Genomic DNA, 11,565 nt, shown 5'->3' with positions numbered 1-11,565 from the left:
CTTACTTTACATCCAGGCACTCTTTAAGCAAATGCTAAGTAAATCCCTTCCCCTTCTTGCCCGTCAGGATGACACGGTTTCAAACCTTCAAGGGGATTTAGGGCCTTTGTCTCTGGCCCGGCAAACCGGGCGGGCACGCAATCAGCAAACCACTGGCAATTACAGCCATCACAATTTTCTGCTTCAGTGCCATAAACAAGCGGGCAGGGGAGCCCAGAGCACAGCACCCTGAAGAGCAAGAGAAGACAAACAGGACTTTGTCCCAAGGTTTAGAGCAGGCTGCAGGCATCCCCAGGGCTAAATGCTGTTCTTCCCAGCACATGGTGCTCTCGTAACACCTTGGCTCAGCGGAGCTTAGCAAGCTGTCACAAGCCCAAGGAGAGCCCTCCTGACCTCCCCGGGAAACGGCTCCAGTGAGCAATAAACTGGCTCCTGTTTACTTGGGAGGGGGGGGTCTCAGCGGGCTTTAACACAGGAGGGACAACTCTGAGCTGTGAAATGACACCGGAGCCATCGCTGGAGCAGCCCACAGCCGCCAGCAAGTACATGGAGCCAGCTGGGGTCTGAGCCTCCCTCATGAAAGATGGGGGGCCACGGACATCCTGTCCCATCAGATCTTTTCCTGTCCTCTTACCCATGGGTGACGGTTAACCAGCCCCATCTGCAGCGTGCTTCACCAGACAGGCAAACAGTGGGCGATAAAGGAACCCTCGCCCCGTGCAAGGTCTGCCGCGGGGGCGAAGGCGGGAGGGGGGAGCGGTGGCTGTGCCGTGGGCTGCCCCGGCATGGGAGGAGCTCCCCGAGAGGTGCCTTGTGACCCTCATGCTCGCCGTGACGCTGGCTGAGCAAGCACAATGCAGCTCATGGCTGTGCCCCTCTCCCCTTTGCCTGTTTGCCTGCTCCCATCCCACTGCTCTCGTCCGTTTATCCAGCAGCGGGTGGCCATGGTGGTCCAGCTCCTCATCCCTTTGGGGGGACGTGATCCTGCTCACCCGGTGCCCAGCACCAGACCCGCTCTCAAACCTCCGGGGAGGGCTGACCCAAACAGGCAGCGCCACAGGCAGGGGGCTGCCCACAGCCTCTGCCTGCAGCCTGCCCACACACAGCTGAGCCCAGCAGGGAAGGCAGCGAGCGCCAGCGCCGTCTGCGAGCACAAACAGCTGCTTGGAGCCCGCTCAGAAACACCAGCCCAAGCTGTCCAGCTGCCAGCCCCTCTGTTTCAGAGCACAATAAAAGCCGAAGGATGGCTGAAAACAAGCCACCCCGTGGGAAGGGAAGTACAGAGCTCTGTGCTGCAGGACAAGCCAGCACTGACCCCACGGCGAGGACCAACGCTTGGCTGCTGGGAGAAAGGAAGCATCCGTCAGGCCCACCGGGGTCCTCGCTGTGAGACCCTTGTGCGGCTGCTGACCAGCCAGAGCCCTCCCGGATGCAGAGCTGGGGATGAGGGCTCCAATTTACCTGTCCATTCACCATACGTGGGACCGGCTCGGTTGGTAACACTGCCTACTGGAAGGGTTTGTCCCGATGCATCATCATCCCAAAGCTCCCCCATCCCCTTCTAGGCTCATCATCTCCTCCAGCATGCACTGCGATGCAGCCCTGAAGGATGTCCTCGTCTCTCCTCCGTAGCCAGGAAGGGCTCCGGTATTGCTCTGCATTTACATGTTGCAGTCAAACCCCTGGGTGCGATGGGACATTTGCTCTCCCCCACCATAAACCAGATTCATTTCACTGCTGGGACAAAGGCAGGTTGCCTTCCAGGTTCAGAGATGAGCCTGTTGCTGATGGAGCCAGGAATGGGGCTCAGCCTGATACTGGAGCTGCAAACAAAGCCAAATGTTTCCCGAGCCCGGCAGGATCAGCCCGTGTTGGTCCTACTTTACACTTGTTGTTAGCCTTAGCGAGGATGCTGCTGGGCTGTGGTGGGCTCCGGCCCAGAACTGTCTCCCCTGTTTGGCAGGTGCCCTATGCGTGTCGGCACTGCCAAAAGAGATGGGGGTTTATCTGTGCCTGGGCTGCAGCAGGGCTGCGGGAGCGAGAGCCAGGCAAGATACGTAACTGTGAGGTTCAGCATGTGTCTCTACATCCTGCTCCCTCTCTTGGTACAAACACTGTCCAGATTTCCAACGTCAGAGCGAGAGACACCAGCCAGATTGTTTTATGGTTTCAAGAACTCATAATGTTTTCCAGAAAACAGAGCTGCAGCCCATCTTCTGCAGCAGGAAGAGCCGTGGCAGCCTCCAGTCATTGCTGACAGCCCTCTGACCTCCTCGGCAGCCAAAAAAAGCCGACAAAACACAGGGAACCCTTGGAAAGGCTCTTGCGAGGCACCCCGGTGCACCCACATCCAGGGTGGTGTGTGCCGTCCCAGTCCCCGAGGACCCAAAGGAGAGAGCAGCCTCCTCCCGGTGCTGCCTCGGCAGACATCTCCCTTGCAGGGCGAGCACGGTCGCTGGCAGTCCCGGTGCTGGTGCGGCTGGGCAGTGCGATGGGAGCCGACAGCCCGGGGATGGCGCGGGACCCCGCTTGGGGGGAAGGACCCAGCGGAGGCCCCGCTCCGGGGGCTATTTTAGGGATGACTTTTGGTGAGGTGTTAAGCAGCAGCAAGCTGGATTGGAGACAGGCTGTGTTTCCTCGGGGGTCTGGGAGGACACAAAGGGAGACGTGGCTTTGCAGGGAGTTACAGGGTGACCCAGTCCTGGCTCCCAGTCCCGCAGTGAGGCTGAGTCCCAGCCTCCGTTCTAGCAGAGCTGCCCGAGCCATGCTGGTGTGCTGGCAAGCTCATTACAGCAGGTCTGCTTTTAATTAAGCGGGATGCTGCTTTTGTACAGCTGAACCCCTCAGGAGTTTGGGTACGGAGCCTTTGCCCCTGCAGCCAGGCTCCCACTGCTTGCCCCTGTGCGGTGGGTGGCAGGTGAAGGGAGCCGGCGCCAGGGGCTTTGGGAGCACGTGCCAGGCAGCGCGTCCCACCCGCACAGGACGCCAGCTGTGTCCCCAAGGTGACAGGGCACCGTGCAGGCCAGTGCCATGCCCTGCCACCGGTGTTTGCTCTCCTCGGGCCTGAAGGCAAAGCCCAGGGCTCTTATCGTGCCGGGCAGATAAGAGTTAATGCCCCAGCAGTTGTGCTGAGCTGGCTTTATTGGCAATAAACCCCGGCTGGAAACAGCTTCCTAATCATTACAGATTGCAGGTAGCCCTACCTCCACGGCTGTCCTTCAGCAACAGCAGCTCTGCCCTGCCCTGCGCTGCTGATCCCCGTGGCAAACACACCAGGGGCAGCCCCCCTCTGGCCCTGCACCCCTCCGGTGCCACGCAGCCCCTGTGCCACCCTCGCTGCGGTGCTGGCATGAAGGACACTTGCCCCCAGCCTGCTCCCTGTGCTCACCATGGGTGCTGTCCCAGGGCTGAGCCACAGCTGTGCACGAGAAGAGCAGACCACAGCCTGCGTGGGTCAAATCACTGTCCTCGGACACTTGCAAGGCACCGTGACGGGGAACTGGTACCCCTGGGGCATGGCTCTGGCATGGCTGCGCCAGGGGCACAGCTTTGCTGGGGCAGGGGACATCGGAAATCGCTCCTGCTGCAGAGGCTGGGAAGGGGAGAAGTTTGTCCCAGCTCAGCCAGGAAAGCCATCCCCAGCACCAGCTGATGGCGTGGCGGCCACGAATGTTTAACGAACAGGAGTGGAGTCATTTGTCTGGGCTGACCCCCCCAGGAAGTCTGTGCTCCGCAAAACAAACTGGGCTTTTGTTTGACTTAAGTAAAACACGTCACCCCTGTAAATCACAGGTCCCGTTCCCTGCCCTGCCCCAGGGGCAGCGGCAGAGCAAAGGCAGGCGCTGGCCCCGAGGTGCTGGTGCAGGCTGCCCGGGGTCTGGGCAGGATCCGGCCCCACCGTCAGGCTGCGTGCCCTGGCCGGGAGCCTCGGGGCCGTAGCACCCCAGTCCCCGCAGCGAGCGGCCAGCCGCCGCAAACCTGCTCGCACGTGCCGGTCCCGGGGGTCTCTTGCCCTCGCACCCCCAGACCGCCCGCCTCGCTCCCCCCCCGGATCCCAGCCCGGCTGCCGGGCTGCTTTTTCACCGTCCCCGTGCTCCCCGCAGGCTGGATGCCTGGATCCCAGCCCGAGGTCGGCCGGCGGCCGCGGGCCCTTGGCACGAGCGAGGACGATGGTTCGGGACAGCCGGCCGGGGGGCCGCGCCGCCGCGGGGCCGGGTCTCGTCCGAGGCGTGCGGGCGGCGTGCGGCGGCGGGCTGCCGGCGTTCGGCCTCGCCGCCTGCCAGCGGGGGCCGGGGCGGGCTCGTGTGCCGGCGGCAGCGGCGGCGCGCTCCCTCCCGCGCTCCCCACGCCGCCTGGCAGCCCGCCACCGCGCCGGGGGTTCGCTCCTTTCTCACGACCTCTCAGGTTCCTGAGCTCATCTGGGAGCTATTCATTTCCTGCCAGAAAACAGCCTTGCCTGCTAAAAAAACCACCTTGGCCGCAGAGCGGCCCAGGGCTTGGTACGAGGGCTCTCCCGGCTTAAATCATAAAGCTCCGGCTGTCTGGCTGGAATCAAAGGCAGGGCGGGCGCAGGGCGGGGGGGCGCGGGGGCCCATGCCATATGGTAGCACTTAAGAGCCAAGGAGGAAGCGAGGAGGGGCTTTTGCGCCGCTCGCGAGGAGTGTGGGAAAAGTTAATTGACTTTAATGACAGGTTTCCCGGGACGGCGGCAGCGGCCGATGGAAGGGAGCTGCAGGGATGCGAGGGGCAGCCGAGGACGTAATCCCCGTGGTGGTGGTGGGGCACGGCCGGGTGCTGGGGGAGGCAGGCAAAGCCCCCTGCACGCAGACCCCCGTGCAGGTGCACTGCAGGCAGGGATGGAGCACTGCTCCCTCCAGCTTCGTGCTCTCCGGGCTGCAAATGCATGCACCGCATTGTGGCAGACTGCTTACAAGCCCAAGAGCGATAATCCGAGAGGGACGGACCGGGCTGCAGCCCTCCCCGGGGCCCTCTCGGCTGGCAGGCAGGGCTCACCAGGGTGTCCAGGGAAGCCAACAGGAGCTGCATCCCATCCGGCAGCACCGAGTCCAGTCCCTTTTCCTACCTGTCCTGCACAGCCCTGTGCAGGGTCACAGCCAAACAAGAGGCCACCATCCAGCAGCTCAGCCCTGTCCCCTCCCTGGCACTCCCCATCCCTCCCTTACCCTTGCCTGCTCACCCATGGCACCAGTTTGAAGGCACTCACGGCACCTGAAGAGCAACTCCTGCACATAATGATCCATGGACCCACAGCCTGCATTTGTCATCCCAATTTGTCACAGGCTCAGTGAATTGGCATCAAGAGCACGGCTCCTGGGAATTGCTCTGATCCCCTCAAAGCTCACAAACTCAAGCAGATCTCTCATGTCAACAGGCTGTGGGACAGAGTAAACACAGAAAGCTTTGGAAAAACCAGTCCAAGCATGGCATATCTGCTTTATACTAGGCTATTTAAACTCCATTAGCAAATAGGTTCGTCTTGTCTTTCACTCCTGGATCTGCTATGTGTTCTCCATTAGCCTACAGCAGAGCCTTTTTTTTCTAATGCACTTTCCAAACCAACTGCTTCAGCAGAAAAGGAAGACTCTGCTAAGCTGGAACAGCCTCAGCTCTTACAGGTGATGCGTTGCTAGTCTGCATCAGCACCATGCAGGCCATCCAGCAGCATGAGTTGGTCTGATGAGATTGCCAGACAGGTCCTGCAAGTGCTTCTCTGAACAGAAGGTGGGCTCAGTCCTGCCCTTGGTACCTCCAGTACAGCAAGGTGATAGTATGGCTGGCGTAAGGGAAGGCAGGCTCAACCCATACGGCTACATACCTGCCTAGGGACAGCAAATCCAATATTCCCAAGCCTGGCACACAAAACCTGGCTGCAAGATGCCACCGCGAGGGTGGCAATGCAGGCAGGCCAGCAAGGCATTGGGAGACACAGAAGGGGAAGCTCTTTTGCATCACCCAGGGAGATCAGACCCTGCAGCCCCTTTTAAAAGAGAGCTGCCACTGGCCCCAACCTCATCAGTACACCCTGCAGAGAGAGATCCTGGACACTCCCCCCCTCCAAAATCCATCCCAAGAACTATTTTCAGATCAGGAGGATGTGTTTGTATACAGGGAGAAGGGGGCAAAAGCTGGGGAGGGATTCAAACCCCAGCAGGTTTAATCTGTCTGGTCTTGCACTCTCCCCAGCTTTCATTTCCCCAGCACCTGGATACAGTCAAGCACCTGGCTGATCCGGACAAAATCCAACAAGCTTTTGCAGCAGGATTTGGAAGGAATCCCCAGTGGATCCTGGCACATTTTAAAGCTGTCCGCTCTGAGTTAGGACTTGTTAAGAAGGGCGACGCAAGCTGTAACCTGAGGCTGCTGCTACCTAGGGCTTGCATCTTGCCTGGAAATGGGGCATCCCCAAGTCAAAGGGGTCAGCTGCTGCTCAGCTACAGAGATAGTCCACACAGCCCCGCATCACTCCCCCGCACACATGTTTTCCATATAATAGCAAAGGAAATGCCCAACTCTATCAAAAACACATGCAGAGCATTAATCATCAAGCAGAGCCTGGTTGGTGCTCAGGGCCAGGAACAGTTCTGTGCTTTTAAGTCCAGGTGGAGGTGGTGCCCAGTGCCTGCTGCTGTCTGTCAGCCAGGAGACAGGAGCACTCATGTCAGGCTTGTCCTGCAGAGAGACGCTGTTTTTGTAACACGAGAAGCTGGCAGGCACTGCTCTCTAAATCAACTGACTGAAGTCATTCGCAATTTACACCACGGCCTGGGAGCGGGCCCCTCCAGGTCCAGGGCAGGAGGCTCACCCGGGCAGCCTAGACTGGGAGCCAGGCTGTCAGGCTCTGTGCTGAATCTGTCTCGCTTTACCTGGGCTATGCCACTCCGTCAGCCTGAGGAGCCAGGAACAGAGCAGAGTTGCCTCCCTCAACACGTCCACCAGCTCTGCAAACATAAGCTCTTTTTAACAAGTCTGATCAGTCAAGCTGCTCCCAAGGAAGCAGTAATTATATCTGCCCCAGGGCAGGGAGAGGGGCCAGGTGATTTCACAAGGAGAGGGGACAAAGGGTCTGAGTGACAGCTCCAGCCTGGAAAGCAGGACAAGGCAGCCCTGGAGCAGCACGATCCACAGGCAGTCAGGGGCAAGCCAGGAGCTGGGCTCCCTCCTATGCACATATGCTAGCACTCCAACTTATCTCCAAAGGCCTTCCAAAATGGAAGAGACACTTTTATTTTAAGAGCATTCAAAAAAAAAAACCAAAAAAACCAAAAAACCAAAAACCCCGATCTTTGGTGTCACATAAGGAAGGGGAGGGAAGGGAGAAAAAAGATCTCGTGTAAAACACGAAACACTGTCGAGGGAGTGCTATGGTACAAAGGCACAATCCAATATGAACATATAACCTATATACAGCCGTGCCAGCAGCACGGGGTGCTGTGCTCAGTCCAGTCCGGTGCCCGCCACCCTCACCAGGGTCTCCAGACCGAGTCGGCGGTGCCGGGTGGCGGGCCAGGCGGCGAGGCGGCAGTGGCAGCTGTGGGTGGGCCGCCGTACAGGGGCAGCACAGCACCGCCGGGAGCAAAGGCGGTGCTGGGGATGAGGAAGGCGAACTGCCCATCGGAAGCTGGCAGCAGCTGGAAGCCACCGTACACCTTGGCTGCGTCTGCGCCCGGCTTGCAGGGCATGCCTGGGAGCGGCCCTGTGCCACTGCCCGGCGGCACCAGGGGTGGCCCAAAGGCTGCGGCTGGTGGCAGCGGGGGCGGTGGGGGGGGCGCAGGGTAGTTCATGGCGTTGATCTGGGTCATGCAGCTGGCCAGGTGGCCCAGGAGCCGGGTGCGCACCTCAGTGTTGACGCCCTCACAGGTGGAGAGGAACCGCGTCACCTCGTTCATACACTCGCTGAAGCCGGCGCGGTACTTGCCCAGCACCGTGGGGTCTGTGCTCAGCGCGGCTGCAGGGGGAGAGAGGCGCACAGCGGTCAGCCGGCTCCGGAGGGGATGGGAACGTGCAGCCCACTGGTGTTGCGTCCTGCAACCCCTCCGAGCTGGGAATCCAGGCAGGGAGTGCAGCCCCTCTGGCAGCGTGTCTTGTGCTCCTGGGTGCCAAGGATCTGGACGGAGAGCACGGCCCCTCTGGCACCAGGAACCCAGGTGGGGAACAGACAACCCCCAAGAGTCCTCCTGTGCCCTTAAGCACTGGGGATCCAGGTTGGGAGCACAGTCCCCAGGGCAGCTCTCGTGCTTCCCGCCCCCCCCAAAAGACAGGCAGGTGGGGAGCACAGCTCTGCTAGCAGAGGGGACCTGAGCCAGGACCACAGCCCTCCCAGTGCCCTCCAGTACCAGGGATGCAGATGGAGAGCGCAGTGCCCCCCACAGCCCCTCTGTGCTGGGGATACAGGTACAGAGCACGGTGCCCCTCACCACCCCCCAGTAGCAGGGATGCAGGCGTGGAGCCGGGTGCCCCCGTCATCCTCACTACCGAGGATGCAGGCAGGGAGCGCGGTGCCCCCCCAGCCCCGCTTCCCCCCCGGGACTCACCGGTCATCTGGGCTCGCTGGAGGCTCCGCAGGTGCTTGACGGTCATCTCCAGGATGTCAGCCTTCTCCAGCTTGGAGTGCCGCGAGCTCTGCGGGCACAGGCGGGGCTCAGACCGGCCCGGCAGCGGCGCCGGTCCCCCCCGCGCCCCCCGCCCCGGGTGTCCCCGTCCCCGTCCGTCCCCCCCCCCGCTTACATCCTTCTTCAGCGCGTCCAGGATGAGAGTCTTCAGCTGCCCCAGGCTCTCGTTGATGCGCGCCCGCCGCCGCTTCTCCATGATGGGCTTGGAAGACTGCAAGAGAGGCGGCGGTCAGCGCCCGGCCGCTGGCTCCCTACGGCGCCGCTGGCTCCCTACGGCACCGCCCGTCCCGGCGCCGCCCGGTCGCGGCCGCCCTTACCTTCCGGTGCTCCGCCGCCGTCTTCGGCTTGTCGGGCGTCGCGTTGACGCTGGCGGGGGTGGCGGCCACCGGCGAGGCGCTGCTCTTCTCCATCAGGTCGGCCGGCATCCTGCGCCCGCGCTGGCAGCGCCCGCCGCCGCGGAAGAGGCGCCGCCGCCGCGGCGGCAGCAGCAGCAGCGCGGGGGGGGGGGCGGCCGGGGGCGGCGGGGCGGGGGCGGGCGCGCGCTCCAGGCCGGCGGTGCGGCGGCGGCGGGGCCGGCGGGGCACGGGTGCCGCGCGCCCTTGGCCGCCCCTACTTATAGCGCGCGCCGCACGCGCGCGGCTCGTGTGAAACGTCCCCCGCCGCCGTTCCCACACTCGCGCCCAGCCAATGGGCGCCGCCCGCACGCGGCCCCGCTCGTGGACGGCGCCCGGCCATTGGCTGGGCGCCGCGCGGCGGCCGCCGGCCAATGGCGCGGGGCGGGCGGGCGGGCGGGCGGCCGCGGTTAACCCCTTGGGCACCGCCCGCGGGAGGGGAGGGAGGGGAGGAGGACTTCGGCGGGGAGGAAGGGGGGGGGACGGCCCTCGGGGAGCGCCGCGCTAATTACCGGGTTAATTGGCGCCCGTGGCAGGCGCGGCCCCGCCCGCTCCCCTCGGGGGGCGCCGGCTGCCGGCCCCGGGGCGGGCTGCGCCGTGGGGGGCCGCGGCCCGCCGGGGCGATGGCCTGGACGTGGCGTCCTGGGCCCGGCTGTGGTGGCCGGAGCCCAGCTACCGTGCGCGGGACCTGCCGCGGCCCCCGGTCCCCGCTGCGGTGGCCTGCGTCCCGCCACGGTGCCCTCAGCATCGCCACGGCGGCCCGGCTCTTGCCTTGCCAGGGCGGCCCGCCCCTGCCCACACGCAGGTGTCGCCAAGGCCGGGCACCGTCCGCGCCCGGCCGAGCTGCAGCGGAGCGTGCGGCGGAGGGCAGGGATGCGTGGTGGCACGGGCAGGGCTGAGGGAAGCCCTCGTCGTGGGTTACGCTCCCCGGCGCTCGCTCGCACGCGTCGGTGGCGGCGTGGCCGTGGCCGCAGATGCGGTGGTGCGTGCGCTCCTGACAGCGGGCGAGTGCGAAACCACAGGGTGGTGCCTGTCCCTCGGCCCGGGCCCAGCCGCGCTTCTCCTACCTCCAGCTGGTTGGGACAGTTTGTGGGTTACTTTAAAAAAAAAAAAAAGTATTTTTGCCTGGGGACTCGAATCTTTTTTTTTTTCCCCCTCCGCTTGACTGACTTTCTCACACTCCTATTCCCATAGTCTGCCAGCTAAGCCTGAGTCATCCTGCCAAGAACTAGACCTGGCCTATTCAAAAATGTGCTCACTCGCTCTTTCTTTCTCTCTGCCTCTCTTTCTTTTCTTTCTTTCTTTTTTTTTGAGTATACACAGTAATGTTTTTCCACGTCCTCCAGTACCTGATCTGCACCTGTACAGGGCCAATCCCACACGTATCACCTGATCTTGCCTTTTCAGAGACCGTGAGAAAAATAAAGTTCAAGAAAGAAGAGACATGTTTGCAGATCTCACCGGTGCAAAGCCCTCGTCTCTGCAGAGGCTTGCCTGCTGAGCCTTCAGAGTTTAAAAAAAGGAAAATAAATAAAAGGGAGAGTGTCATGTTTAAAACTGCAGAAAAGTACGAATCCAAGCTTTCTTTCAGCTCCTTGATGGAGCCACAAGCCTTTTGATTTAAAAACAAAGAGCAGCCTTCAGCGTGTAAGATTTAACTTCAGATGAGCAATATTTGACGTAAGCTTCAATTAGCTAGACATTTGGACAAACTCGAGCGAGGAAAAGATCGAGACTGCACCGGGAAGTCACTACCGAAAAGCCTTTTCACAGTCACCCTTATGGGGAAATCGGAGACAACCGATTAGCATGAAAATTGCAATATATTTCTGGAGAGCCTAAAAAGTTCTTCAGTGGACCAGTATTTTTTCGAGTGCTGACATTTGCTTATATTTGGGGGGGGGGGTGGGTGGGGAGGGAAGGAAAGTTATCACAATTACTGAGCTGGCGTTCTCCCTCCTGCAGGGATTTGCAAAGGGCTCAGGAAATGCGGAGCGGGGCAGCCCCGTCCCTCCCGCCCGGGAGTGAGAACAGGCTGCAATTATGTCCATGTTTATGGTAGCCGAGGAGCTGCTTAACCGCCCCTAATTGCCGGCAACAGGTCGGTGTCTCTGGGGGATGAGAGTGGGGCAGGCAGCGAGAACAGGCTGTCGTTAGGGGTTGCCAGCGCTTGCCCACGGCGGGGACCTGGGAAGAGCCCGGCAGCAGCTCCCCTTGCCTGCGCTCCCACTCTGCGGCAGCCCAGCCCCTGCCCGCTGCAGAGCCCACGGGGAGGGGTTTGCTTTTGGGGTGTGTGAGGAGCCGGGGTGTGGGGCACTGGGCCTCCAAAAGCATCTGCTTCAGTGGAGGCTTCTTGGATCCACGATCCGAGCGCTGTACTGGGCAGCGGGGAGGCAGTGACACTGGTGTCCCCGCTCCACATCTCCTCCTTTGCCAGCCTCCTGCTGTGAAATGCCTTACACGTGCGAGGGTTGTGATCCCCGAGTGGAAGCGCATATACGTGTGAATTCCCTGGGGATCAGGAGAGGAAGGGGAGGATTTGC

The 11,565-nt window shown here is 61.7% G+C and overlaps 1 protein-coding gene across 1 annotated transcript; it reads right to left on the bottom strand.

Moving 5' to 3' along the window:
- Positions 1-7,206: 7,206 nt before the first annotated feature.
- HES1 (hes family bHLH transcription factor 1) lies at positions 7,207-9,162 on the bottom strand. Its single transcript, XM_030029240.2, has 4 exons — positions 8,948-9,162; positions 8,746-8,841; positions 8,553-8,640; positions 7,207-7,966 (listed from the first exon to the last, which is right to left on the bottom strand). The coding sequence occupies exons 1-4, from the start codon at positions 9,053-9,055 to the stop codon at positions 7,482-7,484; spliced, it is 777 nt and encodes a 258-aa protein (XP_029885100.1). The 5' UTR covers positions 9,056-9,162; the 3' UTR covers positions 7,207-7,481.
- Between the last annotated feature and the right edge of the window lie 2,403 nt (positions 9,163-11,565).

The sequence above is a fragment of the Aquila chrysaetos genome, chromosome 10, assembly GCF_900496995.4.
Source record: "Aquila chrysaetos chrysaetos chromosome 10, bAquChr1.4, whole genome shotgun sequence".
Classification (NCBI taxonomy): domain Eukaryota; kingdom Metazoa; phylum Chordata; class Aves; order Accipitriformes; family Accipitridae; genus Aquila; species Aquila chrysaetos.
Note: the sequence above shows the minus strand (reverse complement) of the source record. Positions and strands in the feature narration are given on the sequence as shown.

Excerpts from the sequence above, each read along its gene's own strand:
- HES1 (XM_030029240.2), bottom strand. The coding sequence starts at position 9,055 with ATGCCGGCCGACCTGATGGAGAAGAGCAGCGCCTCGCCGGTGGCCGCC. Across the intron at positions 8,641-8,745 it reads TGGACGCGCTGAAGAAGGAT|AGCTCGCGGCACTCCAAGCT; the intron begins GTAAGCGGGGGG and ends CTGTGCCCGCAG. Across the intron at positions 7,967-8,552 it reads CCAGCGAGCCCAGATGACCG|CCGCGCTGAGCACAGACCCC; the intron begins GTGAGTCCCGGG and ends CTCCCCCTGCAG.